The sequence below is a fragment of the Leptonychotes weddellii genome, chromosome 9, assembly GCF_054177405.1.
Source record: "Leptonychotes weddellii isolate Sample4059 chromosome 9, ASM5417740v2, whole genome shotgun sequence".
Lineage (NCBI taxonomy): Eukaryota > Metazoa > Chordata > Mammalia > Carnivora > Phocidae > Leptonychotes > Leptonychotes weddellii.
This window is the reverse complement of record NC_138377.1, coordinates 110,913,749-110,935,427: the sequence shown is the minus strand read 5'-3', so window position 1 is coordinate 110,935,427 and position 21,679 is coordinate 110,913,749. Positions and strand designations below refer to the sequence as shown.

General features: G+C 45.3%; 1 protein-coding gene across 2 annotated transcripts in view; it reads right to left on the bottom strand.

The window, feature by feature from the left end:
- Positions 1-21,679, bottom strand: part of ADAMTS17 (ADAM metallopeptidase with thrombospondin type 1 motif 17) — a 280,407-nt gene that overhangs the window by 254,600 nt on the left and 4,128 nt on the right. For both annotated transcript variants that reach the window (XM_081831556.1, XM_081831555.1), the window contains exons 2-4: positions 10,790-10,873; positions 9,899-10,056; positions 1,444-1,487 (exon numbers count right to left, since the gene is read on the bottom strand). In XM_081831556.1, coding sequence (XP_081687682.1) covers positions 1,444-1,487; positions 9,899-10,056; positions 10,790-10,873 — 286 coding nt within the window. The remainder of the gene's footprint in view (positions 1-1,443; positions 1,488-9,898; positions 10,057-10,789; positions 10,874-21,679) is intronic.

Genomic DNA, 21,679 nt, shown 5'->3' with positions numbered 1-21,679 from the left:
TACAGGCATGGGCAATCCGATGGGTCAGCATCTCCTCAGGGGCGAGCCTGCAGCAGGGCCCCCTCCCAGCACAAGCACAGAAGCTGACTCGTGAACACGGGGAAAGAACGGCACTCCTCAAGACACAACATGCTTTCGCAGCTCTGTCAATGGACAGAGCTCAAGCCGCACTGGTCTAGCCCCAACCAGATTTTGACGGGTTTCGACGGGCATCAGCTCTCCCTCTGTTGAAGCCCAGTTCACGTTGCTTAGTGTAGTGATTCCTTTCTGGAGACGGCCCCCAGAGAATGAAGCATGGATTGGTTGGTCAGTTTTTGACACCTGTCTCTTGCATTTGTTTAGGGGATTGATGAAATAGAATATAAAAAAAAATCATTTTGTAAACTCTAAAATGGGACATGAATGCTAGCTACCATTATGCTAGATTTTGAAGGGCCTTTTAAGTCACCTAGTGCAAAATGACTGTTTTTATGGAGATTTACTCAAGGTCACCCAGCTCGTATGTGGCTGAGCCAGAGCGAAGGGTTACCCACTGCTAGGACTCCCTAGGAAGCACGGGTTTTTAAACATTTGAATCCCACAATAATATACATTTGTCGATCCTATACTGTTTTCCTGCAATTCTAAGCACATCACATTCAGAATCTTGCTCTTGGTGGTGCCATATTTTGAGCTCCTGGAGAATAAAGGTTTGTGCCATAGCTGTCAAAATTAGAAACTGTCTTGGTGTTTCCTGTTAAGCAAGCACCCTATTCCTACGCTCAAAGACTGGTTCCAAGTGGAAATTTATGACCTGTCAAGAACAAGCCAGATACTAAGGAAGATAGGACAGAAGGGAAAACGGCAAACAGGGAAAAGCTGGGGGAGGAAGTGAAAGTAGAGGAGAGAGCCTCCGGAGGGGAAGAAGGAAAACGTGCCTTGCCGTGTTGTGTGTCAGTCTTGGGACCTTGTGACCAGAAAGCAATGAGCCTGGTGCCCAGCCTGGCAGAAGAGACCAGCCTCACACCCGCACAGTCCCACCTCACTGCTTAGGACACTGGTAACGATCATCCGCACGCATGAGAGCGAACGGGGAAGCTCTCATTACAATGGTGTAACTCTGTGGGGTCCCCTGCCTGCGTGAGTGGCCAAGAGGCTCAGAGCCAAATGTGCCCCCAACCACAGTCACCTTGAGGCCTGGAGGCACCTCCCGTGGGTTTAACTTTTCATATCTTCCTTATTCAACATCCATCTTGATGCTTTCTGCCGTGAGCAACCTCAACACTTACCAGGAACAAAAGATGAAGTCACATGAAGTCAAAGAACCAGTTTACAAGAAAAGAGGCCGCAGGAAAGACAGGGTTTGTCTGAGGACAGCTCCTCCGGACTGTAAGTGCTACCAGGTCTACAGATTATCACGGGGTTCAGCAGCCCCCTAAATTATTATTCTGCTTCCCAACTTACCAACGGTGTCACATGGTTCATCTTTGTGTACGCAGAAATCTGTCCTAAAAAAGGAACACAAAGACAGACATGGTCAGGTGTATGCAGTAGCCCCCAAGAATGGGAGAAGAAAATACTGTCCGCTAAGCTTGACTGGTCGTCCTGCCCATAGCAAGGTTACTGCCGAAGCTGTCACAGGTCAGCCAAGAACAACAACTAGCCATTTGTCAAGAGTCACCCATCCACAATGTTCCCAACTGGGAGGCCCTCCTTTTGTAGCTAAACTGCACCTAACACTTGGTTGCTGGGAGGGCTCCCTCCAACAACTGTGAAAGTTCTGGAAGATGAGGTTTGCAAGTCCTGCATCAGAGACAATTACTCTGCAATATCATCAAACTATAGTGACTACCCCAAACGACTCTACGTGGGCGGCAACTGGCTTTAGATGCTGAAGTGACCACGTAGCACTTATATGAGAAGATCATGGAAAGTGATTTCTTAAAGTTAGATCCTTTAAAGCTTCCCAGGATCCCCGCCCCCGGGTGTGTGTGTGTGTGTGTGTGTGTGTGTGTGTTTGTGTGTGAAGAGCAAATATGCTTTTGTGTGTGTGTGTGTGTGTGGTTGTGTGTGAAGAGCAAATATGCTCAAAAGCTGGTCCAGCCCCAGGGGTTCACTATGGTCTCTAGCCACTCATGTTTGAAACAATAGGTCTGGGCCCTTTTTTCCCCAAAACCAGAGCATTCCCACAGTTAGGGGCTGACCTGATCTCTGGTTGCCTGGGACTGGGCAAGGGAACAGTGGTCTGGTCCTCCCTCTCCCCACCCCAGGGCCCCATGCTCATCTGCTCATGGGGACCATGGGGAGCTGACAGAAAATGCCCACTCCCTTAAACTCCTTCAGGTTTAGAAGGTGTGTTCTGAAGCCACTCCTACTCATGCTGAAGTTCTTCTGGGAAGGAAGATGGGGCCAGCCAGACAAGGTGGGCACTAAGCCCAGTTGTCAAAGAAAGTGGCACGTCCGGGCTGGGCCACTTTTCCCCTTTCTGACACCCTGACATCAGGTCAACTCCTCAATTCCTCCACTACCCTCTGTCAAAATCTCTTCTCAGGGAAGGCTCTGACCTGCCATTCACAGTGGGCATGATGACAGAGAAGGGAATGTGTCACTCTCCTAACCTAACTCTGTATGGTCCTCTTTCCTTCTCCCTCCACGTCAATCCCATTCAGATGCACAGCATGTTCTGTTGTATTTGCCTCCAAACTGTGACCCACACCTGACGCCTCTCAGCGGAAATGGGGCAGAGCTGTGTGTTCCCAACTCTGGCTTGGCTTCAGGCTCACCTGAGCTTTGTCAAAGACTCCACCCACCTACTCAGACCCACAGATTCTCCTCGGGCTCCTGATCTACAGAACCAGATGCACCGGCCAGCCTGCAAGCCCAGAAGAGAGGAGGGGGCAGCTTTGAAGGCGTGGCCCCGAAACTGGCCAAAGAAACGCCGAGGAGGAGCTGGGACCAACCCCACACAGGTTCTGCTCACTGCAAGTTTCTAACTTTTTCATAACAAACCTATATGTTTTGATAATCAATTTGAAGACCGTTTTAACAAAGGAAAAAAGGAAGCCTTCAAGAATCCCACATTTGAGGGGCGCCTGGGTGGCTCAGTTGGTTAAGCGACTGCCTTCGGCTCAGGTCATGATCCTGGAGTCCCTGGATCGAGTCCCGCATCGGGCTCCCTGCTCGGCAGGGAGCCTGTTTCTGCCTCTGACCCTCCCCCCTCTCATGTGCTCTCTCTCTCTCATTCTCTCTGTCTCAAATAAATAAATAAAATCTTTAAAAAAAAAAAAAAAAAAGAATCCCACATTTAAAAAAAAAAAACCCTACACTTGTCACAATCCCACTCCAAAACCACAGGAACTTGCAGGGAAAGGAAAAGGGGGATAACTATAGGAGCCATAAAAGGAAGCCTTGATTTTTTTCTGTCAAAGATGACCTTTTAGTGTTTTTCTATTCTTTGGGTAAATACCCAGCAGTGAGAATACAAAAACACTAATTCAAAGGGATACATGGACCCCTATATTTACAGCAGCATTACTTACAATAGCTAAGATATGGCACAACCCAAGTGTCCATCAATAGATGAAGGGATAAAGAAGATGTGGTGTGTGTGCGTGTGTATACACACAATGGAATGTTACTCAGCCATCAAAAAGAATGACATCTTGCCATTTGCAATGACGTGGATGGAGCTAGAGAGTATAATGCTAAGTGAAGTAAGCCAGTCAGAGAAACACAAAATATGATCCCACTCATACATGGAATTTAAGAAACAAAAGAGACGAGCAAAGGGAAAAAAGAGAGACAAACCAAGAAACAAGACTCTTTTTTTTTTTTTTTAAAGGTTTTACCTATTTATTTGACAGAGAGAGAGAGAAAGCACAAGCAGGGGGAGCAGCAGAGGGAGAGGGAGAAGCAGGCTGCCTGCTGAGCAGGGATCCTGACGTGCGGCTCGATCCCAGGACCCTGGGATCATGACCTGAACCGGAGGCAGACGCTTAACCGACTGAGCCACCCAGGCACCCCAAGAAACAGACTCTTAACTAGAGAGAACAAACTGATGGTTACCAGAGGGGAGGTGGGGGGGAAATGGATGAAACAGGTGACAGGGATGAAGGAAGGCACTTGTGATGAGCACTGGGTGATACATGGAAGTGCTGAATCACTATATTGGACACCTGAAACTAGTATAACACTAACACTGTAAGTTAACTAACTGGAATTAAAAACTCAAAACAGGGGCGCCTGGGTGGCTCAGTCGTTAAGCGTCTGCCTTCGGCTCAGGTCATGATCCCAGGGTCCTGGGATCGAGCCCTGCATCGGGCTCCCTGCTAGGCACAAAGCCTGCTTCTCCCTCTCCTGCTCCCCCTGCTTGTGTTCCCTCTCTCGCTGTGTCAAATAAAAAAAAATAAAAAATAAAATCTTTAAAAACTCAAAACAAAAGACCTTCTAAAAGACTAATTAACAGGCAGTAGAAGGTGGTGAGGAAGCAACAGCAGCACAGAGAAAACCAAACAAATAAAATTAGGGACATAAATATTCTCCCTGCTCTGGTATCTATCTGACCCCAGCTCAACACTGTTGATCGGACACCCCCTCCCACTTGAATGTCTCGAACGTCACATGCACACAAGGATCAGGGTGGCCCAACACCTTGCTCTAGGGTTTCCCAGAGTGAACATGACTAAAGCCTGGGCAAAAGGAGAAAGCGCACGGGACCATCAGTCCCACAGTCAAGAACTAAATAGAACTGAGTAGAAGATGGTTCCATCTTGGAGAAAGCGCCATCTTGGAGCAAGCCAGCCCTGATGGCTGACAGGAGCACTGTGTGTTCTCTCATCCCATGGCTTCTCTGAAGGGAAATAGGTGGTCTCAAATGATGGACCCTGCAACATCATCCATTGTTTCTCCTGAGGAAGTGGGAGGAAGTGTGGTCTTCTCACGGAGGGGAGAGCCAAGCTCAATTTGAAGCCTGGCTTGAAAGGGTCAGCCAAGATTTGAATCTTCTCTCTCCTTCCTGTTCAAGGTCCTTTCTCAGAAAACACAAGCCCTTTGCCTACAGGGGCAGCTTCATCTAGGTAATCTTGCGCCCACTGCAAACTCATGCCAAACCCACATGCTTGCGTTCAAGTGGGGTCCCGACAGAGCCCTCCCGTCTCTAGTCCATTTACTTTCCAGTGCTTGTTCCTCAAGAGTAGGCAGGCTCCCCTATTTTCATTCCACAATGGGCCCCACAATTTATGTACCTAATCTTGTGCATAACCGATTGCCTGGCATACAGCTGGGGCTTAATAGTGACTCCTTTATTACTGTCGGAAATACATTTCCAGACCACTTTCAACTTGCCGTGCAAGCTTACCAGTGGCCTTGTCTCCGCAATGTTTGGAAACCTGAAAAAAATGTAATGTGATGGTCCAGATACTCACTGAGCTCTCACCGTGAGCTAGGCCTGCAAGAGACCCCCTTGGTCAGAGGCTGAAGAGAAGACCGTTCCTGGGGAGCGGGATGGAGTGACATGGAGGGGAAGGTGGAGGGACATCTAGAGGTGTACCTGTGGCGGAGCCCCGAGCTGGCCCTGCGGGTTTGCTCCCGGTGTCTCCCGGGAGCACAGACCTGGGTTTAGGGGGGAAATCCCTCTCTCGTGGCTTCCTGCGGGAGATGCAGGGCCAAAGGTAAAGCGGTGCCAGGTGCTGAAGCCCCCCAGACCTCAGTCCTCTGTGTGGGTGCCATGTGGTCCCCAGCCCCCGTCCACTCAGAGGTGTTTTCTAGCCCCAGACACGGCTGCAGCTGCCAGAAAGCCAGCTTCCGTGGATTCCGGCTCAGCAGCTTCTGCTGGACATGATGTCACGCTTACATCTCTGTGCCTGGCCATCTGGAGGGCTGGTGGGCGTCCAGGAGAGAAGGCACTCTGGGGCTCAGCCACAGCCCATAAGGAAGGGAGGGAGGCGGGAAGAAACCCTTGCATTGGCCAGCGTTCAGTCCCAGGACTGGGGGACACTGGCCCCTCAACCCCGTCTCAGCTCAGATTACTCCGGGAGGAAAGAGCTGCTTCTCAAGAGCAGCACGTGAAAACCCCATTTCCCCGTGAAAACATCGGCCCGTTGTTATCCCAACCTGGCGAACTGCAGCTCGCAGTCTCTAATTATTAAACAATGCCTCTCGGCCAACTCGGCTCCCAGCCCCGACTCCGGCGCTGCCTCCCCGTCCTGCTGGGAGGTCTTCAATTTCACAGCTGGGAGGACCCAGGGAGTGAGCTGGGCACTGGCCCATTCGGCCCAGCGGATCCGCAGAAGCAGGTAAGAGGAAGAACGAGCGCTGAGGTAGCTCATCAGAGCTCAGCTCGAAACGGGGAAAGAAAACGCCAGCTCCCGGGCTGGCCTCAGCTAACCGAGATGCAGGAGGCCTTTTTGTTGGCTCTGCCTGCCGCAGAAGGAACCTTGCTCTTGGGGGCCTCCAGACATGCCCTTCCCTAGCACCTGCCCTCAGAACCAACCCCATGCATTCAGGACCACCCCCTAAGGGCTTAATTAGAAAAATTTTCAAATGGTCTTATTGTGATAAAATACGCATAACACAGAATTTGCTATCTTCAACATTTTCAGGCGTACGGTTCGGTGATGTTCAATGCATTTATAATGTTGGGCGACCAATCTCCAGAACTCTTTTTCATCTTGCAAAACTGAAACTCTATCCATCAAACTTCCTATTCCTCCTCTCTCCAGCTCTACACCCTGTCTCTATGAATTTAACTGCTCTAGGGGCCTCAGATAAGTGGAATCATACCTTATTTGGCTTTTTGTGACTGGTGTATTTCACTCAGCATAACGTCCCCCAGGTTCACCCAGGTTGTGGCCTGTGACAAGATGTCCTTCCTTTATAGGGCTGAATAATATTCCACTGTATGCATAGCCCATATTTTGTTTACCTATTCGTCCATCAAAGGACGCTTGGTTGCTTCCACATTTTAGCCATTATGAGTCATGCTGCCATGAACATAGGTACACACATCTCTTTGAAACCCTCATTTCAATGCTTTTGGGTCTACACTCAGAAGTAGGATTGCTGGAGCAAAGGGTAATTCTGCATTTAGTATTTCGAGGATGCATTTAATATTTCCCACCAACAGTGCACAAGGGTTCCAGTTTCTCCACATCCTGACAATGCTCGTTATTTTCTGTCTTGTTTTGTTTTGGGTAGGAGCCCAAACCTAATGTAACCTAATGGGTGTGCAATGTAAAAAATACTGACATTTTTACGCACAATATTTCCAGTACAGTAAGTAAGTCTGTTGGAGGCGGGAAGCAGAAAAGAAAGCCAGGAAACCTAACTGACAGCCTTCTCAGGCCAAGGGTGCATTCGCGTCTGCCGTCGGCATTTTGTGGAAAGGCTAATCCAGTTTTGTCAACACTGATTGCAGTAACACTTACTGCCTCTGAAAAATAAAGGGGGGGGGGCTACTCGCTCCCAAACCAAGACCACTTGCAAGCGCATCCTCGACCCAGACAAGGAATGAAACTGCAGGCAAAAGACGACATCGGGAAAGGTCTCACAAACACCAGAATCTGTACATTTTATCTAGTTTTGGTACGAACCACTTTCAAAGTAGTGACTTTGAAAAGTTTAGTTGAACATTCCAAAGATGCTGTTATTTAGAGCTCTTCCCTAGGACCTCACTTAAGTAGCATATGGAAAATCAGTCGTGCGAATTCACAGTCGTACGCGGACATGGTTCCCAAAGACTCTTCCCTGCTCCCCAAATCAAATCCGCTCTCAAAGGGTACTACCTATCACCCCAACACTGCAATCCGCAGGGCCCATAGGCTTCAAAAACCACTTCAAAGTGCCTGGAGCCATGGCAACCTCTGGCCAGTGAGCACGAGGCGGCGGGGAGGGGAAGCAGAGCCACTGGGGGAGGTGGTACCTGGAGGCTCCCAGCACTCCCTGGGGTGGGCAAACCCAGATCCAAAGCAAGAACCGGCTCCTGCTCATCACTTGTCCTTGGTGCCTGGTAGGGTACCAGCCGGATGGCAGGCAATCAGAATTACTGAATAGATGTCTTCTCACATGTCCCATTATACATTTAAATCACATCCTGTAAGAGCAGAAAATGCTCTCATAAGGGATCAGTGTGCTACAGAGTACATTTTAACCCTTTGGGGTGGGCGACTGATGCATCATCCACAAGGGTGATGAGGTATGTGTCTGGTGTCTAGTGGTAGCAATGTGCATGTTCTGCGTTTTTTAAAGAGGAGAAAGTTAGGCAGTTGCATTTCCTGGTGCCTGGGGATAAGGTGCCAGAACTTTCCCAGCCAGCTTCAGAGCATCACTGGGCCAGGGGCTTACAGTACGTGGCTCAAGAGATACACCAGAGGGCCTTTCTGGCCCCTCTTAGAGGGGCAGGCTGTCTCAAGCTAACAGAATGGTAAAGTGCTCCTATCTAAAGCTTTACCTCTGAACTCAGGAGAAAAAAAAAGAAAATATATAATTTGAGAAGTAGTTTCCTTAAGTCAATTTTAAAAATTCCTTAAAATTCACAATGGACAGATTCATAGCAAGTCTAATAACATTTTGATATTTTAATCTGACAGATTAAAATTATCAAGAAACACTTCTGCCTATTTTGTAAAGGGGGGTCTTGGTGTGAATACATAATGCATTCTACTTACATCGTGGAAGTAAAGGAACCCAAGCAAATCAGTTTTTCTCAGAGAGGTTTGAGATATAAGGGAAAAATGAAAGAGCCATAACCATATCTGTTGTGGGTTAAATTGTGTCCCCCAAAACAGATATGTTCAAGTCCTAACGCCTGGTACCTGTACCCGTGAATGCAATCTTATTTGGAAAGACGGTCAGTGCAGGTGTAAGCAAGTTCAGATGAGGTCCCACTGGGCCAAGCTGGGCCCTAATCCAAGGACCGGTGTCCTTATGAGAAGAGGGAAAGAGGGACAGAGGGAGGAGGCCACACGACAGGGTGACAGTGAAGGAGAGGTCGGAGCCATGCGTCTACAAGACAAGGGATGCCAAAGATTGCAGGCCACCACTGGAAGTTAGGAAGAAGGAAGCAAGGCTCCTCTCCTGGAGCCTTCAGAGAGAGCACGGCCCTGCCCACACCGTGATCTTGGACTTCTGGCCTCCAAAACGGTGCAAGAATACATTTCTGTTGTTCTAAGCCCCCCAGTCTGTGGTCATTTGTTACTGCAGCCCTGGCAAGCTAAGATAACGTGACTGCTGCCTGTGTGGAAGGCTGTCTCGTTTCTGTGGTCCGCTGCGGGGCCCCTGGTGTCCCTCGCAGTCTGGAAAAGTCCAGCTCTGTAGTCTAGAAAGCAGCTCAGCTCCTTACTTGCAACAGAATGTGCATGGGAATTCCCCAGGCATCTCTGCTGAGCGCTATTGCCCCAGGAGTGCCCCGGGGCTGGGGCCGTGCACAGCACATGGATGCCTAATGGACTCCCTCCCACAGGGAACTCGGGGTATCCACTCTCCCCCCAGTAGCGTGCTCAAGCCAGTTGGGAGGCAGCCTCGAACACAGGTTAGTTCTTGCCTGGTGAGTGTTTTATTTGGTGCCCAGGAGAGGTAGTAGATGCATTTTCTTAGAAGTGTTAAGACTCTCGGGTAACCAGAATTTTGCTACTTTTATATTAATAATAACAACAGCAACAATTATGGCTAGCACTTACTGCATCCTTACTTTGGGCCAGGCACCGTGAAAAGCACTTCCTGTGCTCACTGAACCCTCATAACTAAGGGTTAGGATCTGTAACAGATCCCCAATTTTACTGATGAGGAATCCAAGGCTCAGAGAGTTCGAGTAAGGTCTGATTTCCAAGCCTGAATTCTTAGCAAACTGTCCTCTTTTCCTCTCCAAAGAGGGACAGGTCTTTCCTCTGTTGCATGTGCAGCTACAGACCAAGTCCAGCCTCACCTGGTAACAAATACAGCTGCATCCACCGGGGGTGTATCATCCTTCCCTCCTGGAACCTGATTGTTGCCGAGGTACCGGGCTCCTCCATATTCCTCATTCTGCCAGTGACAGAAGCTCTCCAGGGACCGCTCACCGTGGTGCCCAATGGACAATTTGGCCTAAAAGAAATTGGGGTCGGTGGGGGCAGTTAAAGAAGCAAACACCCAGGGAAGCCGGAGTTTATGTTCGGAATATAGTGTGGAGAGAGCTGCTCGATGGGACATCATTCAGTGATGTGCTTCTCCCAAATCCAACCCTAATGCTGGTAGGAAGGTGCCCAGTCCCAGAGAGAGGCCAGGGCCTTATTTGTAAGTTCAAGTGGAAGACTATGTTATTAAAGAAAAATATTCTTTCTTTTCTTTTCTTTTTTTGGCAAACTGAACTGTATACCCAACCAAGCATCGGTCTCTTGTTTTTCAAGTTCATTGCCCGATTCTGCAAGTAACATTATTATATGGGAATGCATTCAACTCAAAGACCAGAAAACACTACTACAGTGAATCCAAATTCAAAAGTATAGCCACTGGTTTCCAAAGACCTCACCATCTAGATTTGCATATGTGAGATGTGCTGGGAGGGCTGGAGGGAGGCACACAGGCTCAGTGCTCAGGGTTCTCTCGAAATTCCAAGCAGAACATGTGCACACCAAGCTTCTAGTAACAATACCTGCCCTCCTCCCATTGGATATCCCCAGTCCCTGACCCAGGGCACACGGTTGCCATCTGCAAAGCCTGGGAGGGCAGATAAGACTGACAACCACCTACACTCCTCCTTAGCACTCCACAGCAACTAGGAAACTTCCAGATCAGTTACGCCATCTATGTGCTCTGGTGGGCCTCCATGGGGACTTACAGGCCGTTGTCGTAGCAGGACGAGCTTGGTAACTTGAATGTTCACCTTACTTCCAAGGCTCTGGTGCTGAAACATATTGTATACCTGTCAAGAGAGAAAAGAGAATGAATGACATAATATAAAAATTAATAAAAATACAGTGGTATCCTGAATGGGATCCTGGAACAGACAGAAGATGTTAGGTAAAAACTAAGGACATCTGCATTAACTATTGACTCTAGTCAATAATAATCAGTCAGAATGCCAAAAAAATAATCCAATGGGCAGAGGACCTGAACAGACATTTTTTCAAAGAAGACATACAAAATGGCCAACAGACACAGGAAAAGATGCTCAATCATCAGGGAAATACCCATCAAAACCACAATGAGATACAACCTTACACCTGTCAAAATGACTAGCATCAAAAAGACAAGAAATAACAAGTGTTGGGGAGGATGTGGAGGAAAAGGAACCCTCATGCACTGTTGGTGGGAATGTAAATTGGTGTAGCTACTGGGGAAAACAGTATGGAAGTTTCTCAAAAAGTAAAAATAGAATTACCATATGATCCAGTAATTCCCACTACTGGGTATTTACCTAAAGAAAATGAAAACACTAATTTGAAAAGATGTATGCACCCCTATGTTTATTGTAGTGTTATTTACAATAGCCAAAAAGGTATGGAAGCAGCCCAAGTGTCGATCGATAGATGAATGGATAAAGAAGTATACATATATACAACAGAACATTACTCAGCCATGAAAAAGAATGAGATCTTGCCATTTGTGACAATATGGATGGACCTAGAGAGTATTATACTAAGTGAAATAAGTCAGAGAAAGACAAGTACCACATGGTTTCACTTATATGTGGAATCTAAAAAATAAAATGAGCAAACAAAAACAGACTCTTAAATACAGAGAATAAACTGATGGTTAACAGAGCGGAGGTGAGTGGGGGATGAGTGAAATAGGTAAAGGGGATTAAGAGGTATAAACTTCCAGTTATAAAATAAAGAAGTCACAGAGATGAAAAATATAGCATAGGAAATATAGTAAGATTGTAATAACATTGTTTGGGGACAGATGGTGACTACACTTATCATGGTGGGCACTGAACAACATATAGAATTATTGAATCATAATGTTGTACACCTGAAATATAACACTGTATGTTAATTATTTCAATAAAAAATAATACATCAATATTGGTCCATTAGTTATACCATACTATTATAAGATGTTAATAAGAGGAGAAATTGTGTAGGGGAACTCTGTACTAGTTGTTCAATTTTTCTATAAATCTAAAACATATAATACAAATGACTAAAATAGAAATTTTTTATAAGATAGAAATTACACTCATTAAAAATTATATTAATTAAAAATATTAAAACCCTGCATTTTTCCAGTACAAAAAAATCTAAAAAAGAATAATTACACAAAATTTAATTTTCAGTGTTCATGAAGTCTTTTTAAAACAAAATACACACACACACGAGAAATATGACCCACATTTTATTTAAAAGGCCTTCTGAGGGGCACCTGGGTGACTCAGTCAGTTAAGCATCCGACTCTTGATTTCAGGTCCGATCATGATCTTGGGGTCATGGGATTGGGCCCCATGTCGGGCTCCATGCTCAGCGGGGAGTCTGCTTGAGGAGTCTCTCTCCCTCTCCCTCTGCCCCTCCCCCCATGCTCACTCTTTCTCGCTGTGAAATAAATAAATCTTTAAAACAAAAAAAGGCCTCTGAGACCCCAAAATTCCCATAAATGTGAATTCCCAAAAGAAATATGCACATGATAGAAAACTCTGAAATCACACACAGAGCTAAGCTGGAAATCAGTTGTTTAAAGAAAAAAAAAAAAAGCATAGAACAGCAGATTCCCATAGAAGGAATGGGTATTAGATAATCCTGATAGAAAACTCAAAACTCCCATTCTGGGTTTTTATGTGGGACATTGAAGGGGACCTTTAAGAAGGGGAAGGTCAATGCCTGTGGCCGTATTTGCCACATGCAGTCCTGTGTAATCTCTAACCCTCATCAAAACCTGTCAAGGTCAGTATCTCCACCACCCTCAGCTCATCAAGAGAAAGCCACCTGTTCAAGACCCACAGCTAGTCAACAATGACCCCAATTCATATGCAGGCTTGTCCAGCCAATAAGGCCATAATCCTCCTTTATGCCTGAAGTCCTCATTCTAACCACAGTGTGTCGTGGAGACAGGGTTAGAGTAACAAAAGAGGATTTGTCCCTCTCGGTTTTGCACCTCTTGTTGGTAGAAGGACCTCAGTATCAAAAAAAATCCAAGGAAAGTGTTTCAAGGGGAAGAGAGGGAGGAAATCTCAAACAAGGCAGAGGAATCAAAGTTGACATGGACGGGGAAAGGCCCACTGAATGTGAGAATCCCTGGCTCCCTCTCCTGTAATATGGACAAAGCAGGATGAGGGGGGTATAATGGGATAGATCAGGTAGGTGGTAGAAGAAGATACGGAGAGAACAGGGATGAGAATCTTTCGAACACCTGGCGAAATACTTCTGCTTCATTGTGTCCTGGTTTTTCCTTTGTTTTTTCCAGGTTTATTGAGATGTGACTGATATATAACATTGTATTATTTTTAGGTGTACAACATGATTTGACATATATACAATATACTGCAAGATGATCACCACAAGAAGTTCAGTTAACGCCCATCACCTCGCATAGTTACAATTTGTTTTCTTGTGATGAGAACTTTTAAGATCTGCTCTCTTAGGAACTTTCAAACATATGATCCAGTATTATTAACCACAGTCACCTTGTTGTACATTATATCCCCAAGACTTATTATAAATGGAAGCTTGCACCTTTTGACCCCCTTCACCCACTGCCCACCCGCATCTCTGGCAACCAGCAAACTCTTCTCTGTATCTAGGAAGTTAGCCTTTTTAGATTCCACATATAAGTGAGATCATACAGTATTTCTTTTTCTCTGACTTATTTCACTTGGTTTTGAAACTTTCTTTTTTTTTTTTTCCTGATAGACACAATCTAGAAGGGAGAATTTTCCAGCAGGGGCATTAAAACTTTCTACTGTGTTCTTTGGTACATCAGCTGTAACATAAAACAACAACCAGAGCAGACTGTAGCCACAGTTAACCAAGGCCACGTGAAGCATACAATGTTTGAGCATCTGTGTGACAAAGGAATTAGCTGTGTCATTGCTTGGATCTTATTTTTCCAGTACAAAAAAATCTAAAAAAGAATAATTACATGGAATTTAATTCTTTGAAAACTATTATTAAAGCAAAAGAAAATCTTTGGGTAACTTAATATTCTTTCCCACAAGGAAAAATAGAACACATTTAGTTGTTCTGTTCTTACTCCACCCCACCCCCCAAATTTATTCCACTAAGAACAAAATAGTAGTCATTTCTTTTCTCTCTCTCTCTTTTTTTTTTACACTGGACCATCTGTAGGCCAATACTGAAGTCATGTCTTAATTACCTATCCCCAAACCTGGGTGAAGAAGAGGAAAACACATAACTTTTTCCTTGTTTTGATATTTTGAGAACCACCCAATGGCTGCGACTCAGATTTTTCCAGTAGGATTGGGCCCAAACTGGAAAACCTCAATTCAAAACATCAAAAATAGGAAGAATGAAAACCTGCAGTTCTGAGGGAGAAAATTCAAGTCACACACGATTTCAAGGTGCAATCTAATCATCGCCTAGAATGTCAACACCAGCCAAAGGCGTTAGAGGATATTATTTAAGGAAGGTTTAAAGGAATAACACAGGGCGCCTGGGTGGCTCAGTTGGTTAAGCGACTGCCTTCGGCTCAGGTCATGATCCCGGAGTCCCTGGATCGAGTCCCGCATCGGGCTCCCTGCTCGGCAGGGAGTCTGCTTCTCCCTCTGACCAACCCCCCTCTCATGTGCTCTCTCTCATTCTCTCTCTCTCAAATAAATAAATAAAATCTTTAAAAAAAATAAATAAAAATATAAATATAAAGGAATAACACATACGCAATTTTCAATGGAACTGTGACATGCCACAGAAAAGCTGCATAAAGAACCTGCATAAAAGAGCGCAAATTTCAGGAAGGAAAAACTATAGGAACAACCTCTCTTGGCAGAACTTTCCATTTCCTCCTCGCTGGGCTGATGACAGTTCTGTGCATTCTATACAACCACAACCCCAAAGGCTCAGTCGCTTCCCTTGGGGCAAATGCTCAAAAAGGAGGGAAGATGGAGAGAAGACAAAGCTTCCTCCTTCAGGGGCTAGGAGAAGGGCGGGGAGATGGGGTGGGGGGGTGGTTTACTGGGTACCGAGTTTCAGTTTTGCAAGATGACAAAGTTCTAGAGATGGGTTGCACAACAACGTGAATATACTTCCTACTGAACTGCACGCTTACAAATGACTAAGACGGTAAACTGAATGTGTATTTCACCGCAATTAGAATTTTCTGAATTAATTTTTTTTGAAAGACGCTTCACACTCTAGCGACATTCTCTAGCAAGCGCGAAGGCAGGCACTTCCCCTCGACGTGTACCTAGGGTGCTCACGTCCTAGAAAGCAGATCTGGGAGCCTGACCTCGGCCAGAGCACCTCGTCACCTGACGTGAGCCGTCCCACGTTCCCACAAAGCTCAGCAGAGCACAGGGCAGATGCACAGGATCTCCCGGGGGGCCCAGAGCCAAGCCCGGCAAGCCAGACGAAAATCTGACAACAGCCACAAACACAAAGCATCAGGCCCCAAAGACATGTACCGAAGTCTCCTCGTCTTTTTTTCCCATGGAAATTCACGCTCAGGAGAAGTCCCGGAGGCGGCGGCCATATGATGTTGAGGGAGACACCTGGTTGGGCAAGGAACAGCCCGGCCAATCGTCTGGAAATTCTGTCTCCGGCATCCAGCTCTGGCTGCGTCCTGGCAAGTGTTCAGAGCCCTGGCTGCGTTTGTCACATTTCCTTGGCAGCCCGGGGGCCAAGCCGGCAGGGAGGAGGGACCAGCTCCCAACAGCACAATGTGGCTCTCCTGGCTGGGCGACTTGGGGACACGGGCAGGGAGGGGCGGACGGGGCCAGAGAAGCAGCAGCAGGTGACGGGGACACGTGGGGAGGAGCTGTGCAGAGTGCCCACGCAGGGTTCCCCAAGAACACCTGTGCTACTCAGGGCCTCCCCGGGGACAGACAGACTCAAATCATGTCGGGTGCCCATCCGGACCCCAGTACAGGAAAGGACTCTTTCTCCTGGACAGTGCCCCGGAGGGGGGCCCCTGAAGCAGAAGCACCAACATCACCCGGACATTTGCTGGAAATGCATTCTGGAGCCCACCCCAGAACCACGGAGCCAGAGGCCCTGGGGGTGGGCCTGGCCACCTGCCTTTTACCATCCCGCCCCGGCGGCTTCCCCGGGGGATGGCTTCTGGCGTGTGGGAACCAGCGAGTGCTCTAACACCGTGACAGTTTCTCTGGGCACCAGAGAAAGGCTTGTTGTCTGTTTCGCATGGTAATTGAGTAAAATTGATGCCATTTTTCCTCCCAACAGAACTCGACTGGAACATCTCACGTTTTCATTTCACTCCACGGTTGTTAAACAAGCTAAAAACAACCAAAGCTCCGGCAAGTGGCCCCGTTTTCCAGTTTGGCTGCCCCAACCCCGGGTTTCTGGTGTCAACGCCACCATTTCTGTCTGCAATTTGCTCTTTAAAATCTTCCTGCTCCCGTGTCACTACCACCCCCCAACCACAGGAAAGCCAAGAGATAGACGTAAAAGGGCACGACAGCACATTTGGAACAGGGACAAAGCCCAGTCCAGGGGACCACACTGCAGTCTGCTGCCGGCTCAAAGACCCAGTCTGGCAGAGGCTTCTCGCTCCGTGGGTACCTGTGCAGGTGAGTGGTTTGCTGGGGACCCAGAGCCTGGAGCAGGACTCCAGCTCCCTGGATAAGAGTCAGGCAGAGGGGTTTTTAAAAACACAAGTCAGCGCATGCCACTCTTGTGCTTCAGCCCCTGCAATAGCTTCCGACCGCACGTGCACTGAAGCCCACCCCCCTGCCCTGGCGGACCAGACCGTGAGGTCATCTGGCTCGCACACCCCTCACTGTGCCCCCTCCCCAACACCCACCAGACACGACCTCTTTCTGCGCCCCCCCAAATGCCAGACTGACCTCGGCTGGCTAGCTCCTTAGTGCCTGCCCCCTTCTAACCGGAACATCACTTCTCACAGAAGTGACCTGACCGCCTTGCTCACTTGCTATCGCCTGGATCTCTGTATAGCAGTTTATAAAATCTGCACACAAATTTTACTGATTCGTGTGTTGAGCAAGCACTGTCTGTCGGTCCCACTACATGAGCTCCATGGGAATGGGACTGGTCATGGTCCGGATTCTATCCCTAGACCCTAAAAGAGTCCCCAGCGCACATGAGGTACCCAGTAAATATAGCTGAATAGAATTAGTGAGTGAGCTTTTTAACTTATTTTTAATCACAGTAAATACATGTAACATAAAATTTTAGCATCTTAACCACCGTTAAGTATACAGTTCAGTAGTGTTAAATGCATACATGTTATTGTAGGACGATCACCACCATCCATCCACGGAACTCATTCACCTTGCAAAGCTGAAACTCTGCACCCATTAAATGCTAACTCCCCATTCCCCCTACCCCAGCCCCTGGCAGCCCCCATTCTGCTTTGTCTCTATGAATGTGACTACTTCAGGTGCCTCATATAAAAGTGGAATCATATAGTATTTGTCCTTTTGTGACTGGCTTATTTCACTTAGCAGAATATCCTCAAGGTTCATCCACGTTGTAGCCTGTGTCTGAATCCCATCCTTCTTTAAGACTGATGAATATTCCATAGTATGTATAAACCACACTCTGTTTATCCATTGATCCGTCCATGGACACTTGGGTTGCTTCCTCCTCTTGGCTATTATATGAACAATTCTGCTATGAACACAGGTGTACAAATATCTATGACCCTAACTTCCCTTCTTTTGGTGTATATACTCAGAAGCAGAACTGCTGGATGACATGGTAGTTCTAAGTTTTTTTTGAAAACCACCAGTCTTGTTTCCATAAGGGCTGCACCATTTTACAGTTCCACCAACAATCACAAGAGTTTCATTTCTCCACATCCATTCAGCTTGCTATTACATGTACTTTTAAATAATAGCATCCTAACCAAAATGGTTGAAAGGCAGTGGGAGATACAGGCTTCCAGTTATGGGAATCAACAAGCCATGGGGATGAAAGATACAGCAGAGGGAGGGGCGCCTGGGTGGCTCAGTTGGTTAAGCGACTGCCTTCGGCTCAGGTCATGATCCTGGAGTCCCGGGATCGAGTCCCGCATCGGGCTCCCTGCTCGGCAGGGAGTCTGCTTCTCCCTCTGACCCTCCTCCCTCTCACGCTCTCTGTCTCTCATTCTCTCTCTCGCAAATAAATAAATAAAATCTTAAAAAAAAAAAAAAAAAGGTACAGCAGAGGGAACACAGTCTGGTATTGTAATAGCGTTCTATGGTGACATAGCGTAACTCCTAGAGCTGTCGAATCACTATGTTGTACACTTAAAACTAATGTCATACTGTGTGTCAACTCTACTCGAAATAGATTCCTAGATAAATAAACAAATAAATAAATAATATCCTAATGGTAATGAAGCGGTATCTCGTTGTGGTTTTCATTTGCATTTCCCTAATCATCGGTGACACTGAACATTTTTTCTGGTGCTTACTGGGTCACTTCCAGATCTTCTTCGGAGAAATGCTTATTTGAATCCTTCTGCCAATTTTTAAATCAGTTTGGTTTTTTTTTTTTTTACTGTTGCTGCGTTTTAGGAGTTCTCTATATTCAGGTTATTATCAAATACGCATTTGCAAGTATTTTTCTCTCAGTTCTATGAGTTGCCTTTTGACTCCACTGATAGCGTCCTCTGAGGCACAAAAGTTTTTAAATTTGATGAAGTCCAATTTGCCTATTTGTTCTTTTGTTACCTGTGCCTTTGGTGTCACAGTCAAGAAGTCCTTGCCAAATCCAATGTCGTGAAGTTTCTCCCATGTTTTCTTCTAGGGGTTTTATAGTTTTAGCTCCGATATGTTCAGGTCTTTAATCCATTTCAAGTTAACTGTTGTATATTGTATTAGTTGTAAAGGTCCAACATCACTCTTTTTCACGTGAACATCCAACTTTCTCAGCACCATCTGTTGAAAAGACGAACACTTCCCCTATCGAATGGTCTTGTCACCCTTGTTGAAAATCATTTGACCCTATTTGTCAGGGTTTATTTCTAGGCTCTCTATGTATTTGTCTTTATGCCAGCACCACAGTGTTTTGATTACTTTAGCTTTGTAGTACATTTTGAAATCAGGAAGTGTGGAGTCCTCCAACTCGGTTCTTTCTCAACATTACTTTGGCTATTCAAGGTCCCTTGAGATTCCATGAGCATTTTAGGATGAATTTCTCCATTTTTGCAAAGACAAATATTGTCCGGACTTTGCTGCACTGCATCTGCAGATTGCTCTGGGTAGTACTGACATCTTAATAAGAAGTCTTCCAGGGGTGCCTGGGTGGCTCAGTCATTAAGCGTCTGCCTTTGGCTCAGGTCGTGATCTCAGGGTCCTGGGATTGAGCCCCGCATCGGGCTCCCTGCTCGGCGGGAAGCCTGCTTCTCCCTCTCCCACTCCCCCTGCTTGTGTTCCCTCTCTCGCTGTGCCTCTCTTTGTCAAATAAATAAATAAAATCTTAAAAAAAAAAAAAAAAAGTCTTCCAACCCATGAACATGGATGTCTTTCCAGTCCCTTCACTAACGTTTGGTAGTTTTTAGTGTACAAGTCTTTCACCTCTTTTGTTAGTTACTAAGTATTTGTTCTTGATGCTACTGTAAATGAAATGGTTTTCTCAAATGCCTTTTTGTTCATTGTTAAATATAGAAATTCAGCTGATCTGTGTGTAGTGGTTCTGTATCCTGCTACTCTGTTGAATTATTCTATAAGTTCTAAAATTTGAGGGAGGAAGTTTTAGGACTTTCTACATATAGAATCATGTCATCTGTGAATAGAGATCATTTTACTTCTTCCTTTCCTCTTTGGATGCCTCTTCTTTCTTTTTCATGTATAACTGCTTTGGCTAGGATTACCAATATTATGTTGAATAGAAGTGGTAAAAACAAGCATCCTTGCTTTGTTCTTCATCTTAGAGGAAAAACTTACAGGCTTTCACCCTTGAGTACGAGATTCACTATGGATTTTTCATCTATGTTTTTTATGATGTTGAGGTAGTTACTTTCTATTCCTAGTGTGTTGGGTGTTTGTTTTAATGGAAAGGTATTGAATCTTACCAAATTCTTGTTCTAAATCAGTTGAAATGATCATGTATTTTCTCCCTTTGTTCTATTAATGTGGTATATTACATTGATTGATTGCCGTATGTTGAACCAACCCTGCATTCTGGGCATACCTCCCACTTTGTCATGGTGTATAATTCTTTCAGTATGCTGTTGAATTTGGTTTGCTAGTATTATGCTGAGGATTTTTACATGAATATTCACGAAGTGAATTGTATTTTTTTAATTCATAAAGAACTGTAGTATTCTTTTCTTGTAATGTCTTCATCAGACTTTGTAAAGGCAATACCAGTCTCTTAGAAAGAGTTAGGAAGTGTTCCTTCCTCTTCAGTTTTTTGGGTGAGTTTGAAGAGGACTGATCTGTTTGTTCTTTAAATGTTTGGTGTAATTCATCGGTGAAGCTGTCAGGTCCAGGGTATTTTTTGGTCAGATTTTTGAATCTATTGATTCAATCTCCTTACTAGTTCTAAATCTTCCAATTTTCTATTTCTTCATGATAAAGCCTTAAGTTTTGTGATTCTAGGAATCCAACCAGGTCATCAAGGTTATCCAATCTGTTGGTGTACAATGGTTTATAGTACTCTTATAATGTCTTTTACTTCTGTAGAATTAGTAGTTGTGTGCCCACTTTTGTTTCTAACTTTAGTAATTTGAGTCTTCTTGTTAGTCCCTCTACCTATGGGTTTGTTGATTTTATTAATTCTTCTGAAGAATCAGCTCTTGGCTTTGTTGATTCTCTCTGTTTTTCTATTTTTTATTTATCTCTGTTCTAATCTTTATTATTTCTTTCCTTCTGCTAGCTTTGAGTTTAGTTTGTTCTTCTTCCCCTAGTTCCCTAAGTTTTAAAGTAAGGTTGCTGATTTGAAATCATTTTTTTTTTTTTTAATGTGAGCATTTACAACTATACATTTCCCACTGAGTACTACTTTTGTGGTGTTCCGTAAGCTTTGAGGTGTTGCGTTTTCATTATTATGCATCTGTATGTATTTTCTCATTTCCCCTGTTATTTCTCCCTTGACCCATGGGTTTAGAGTATGTTGTTTAATTTCCACATATTCGTGGATTTTCTAGTTTTCCTTCTGTTACTCATTTCTAACTTAATCCCACTGTGGTCAAGAGAAGATACTTTGTGTGATATCTTTTAAATCTGTTGAGACTTAATCTGTAGCCTAAGATATGTTATATCCTGGAGAACGTCCCATGTGCACTTGTAAATAAGGACTGTTGTTGTTATGGAGGATTCTGTCTATCTGTTAGATCGAATTGGTTTACTATGTTTGTCCAAGTCCTCTATTTCCTTACTTACTTTCTGTCTTGTTGTCCTATCCGCTATTGACAGTGGCGGGGTGGGGGGCGGTTTGAAGTCTCTATTATTACATAACTGTGTGTTTCTCCCTTCAATTTTACCAATTTCTGCTTCACATATTTTGATGGTCTGTTACTAGATGCAAAAAGATTTAACAACGTTATGTTTTTCTTGCTGTACTGAAATTTTTTTTTTTTAATATATGGATCCTTCTTTGTTCTTTTGGTTAAAGTCTAGTTTGTGTGATATTACTATAGCCACTTCTGCTTT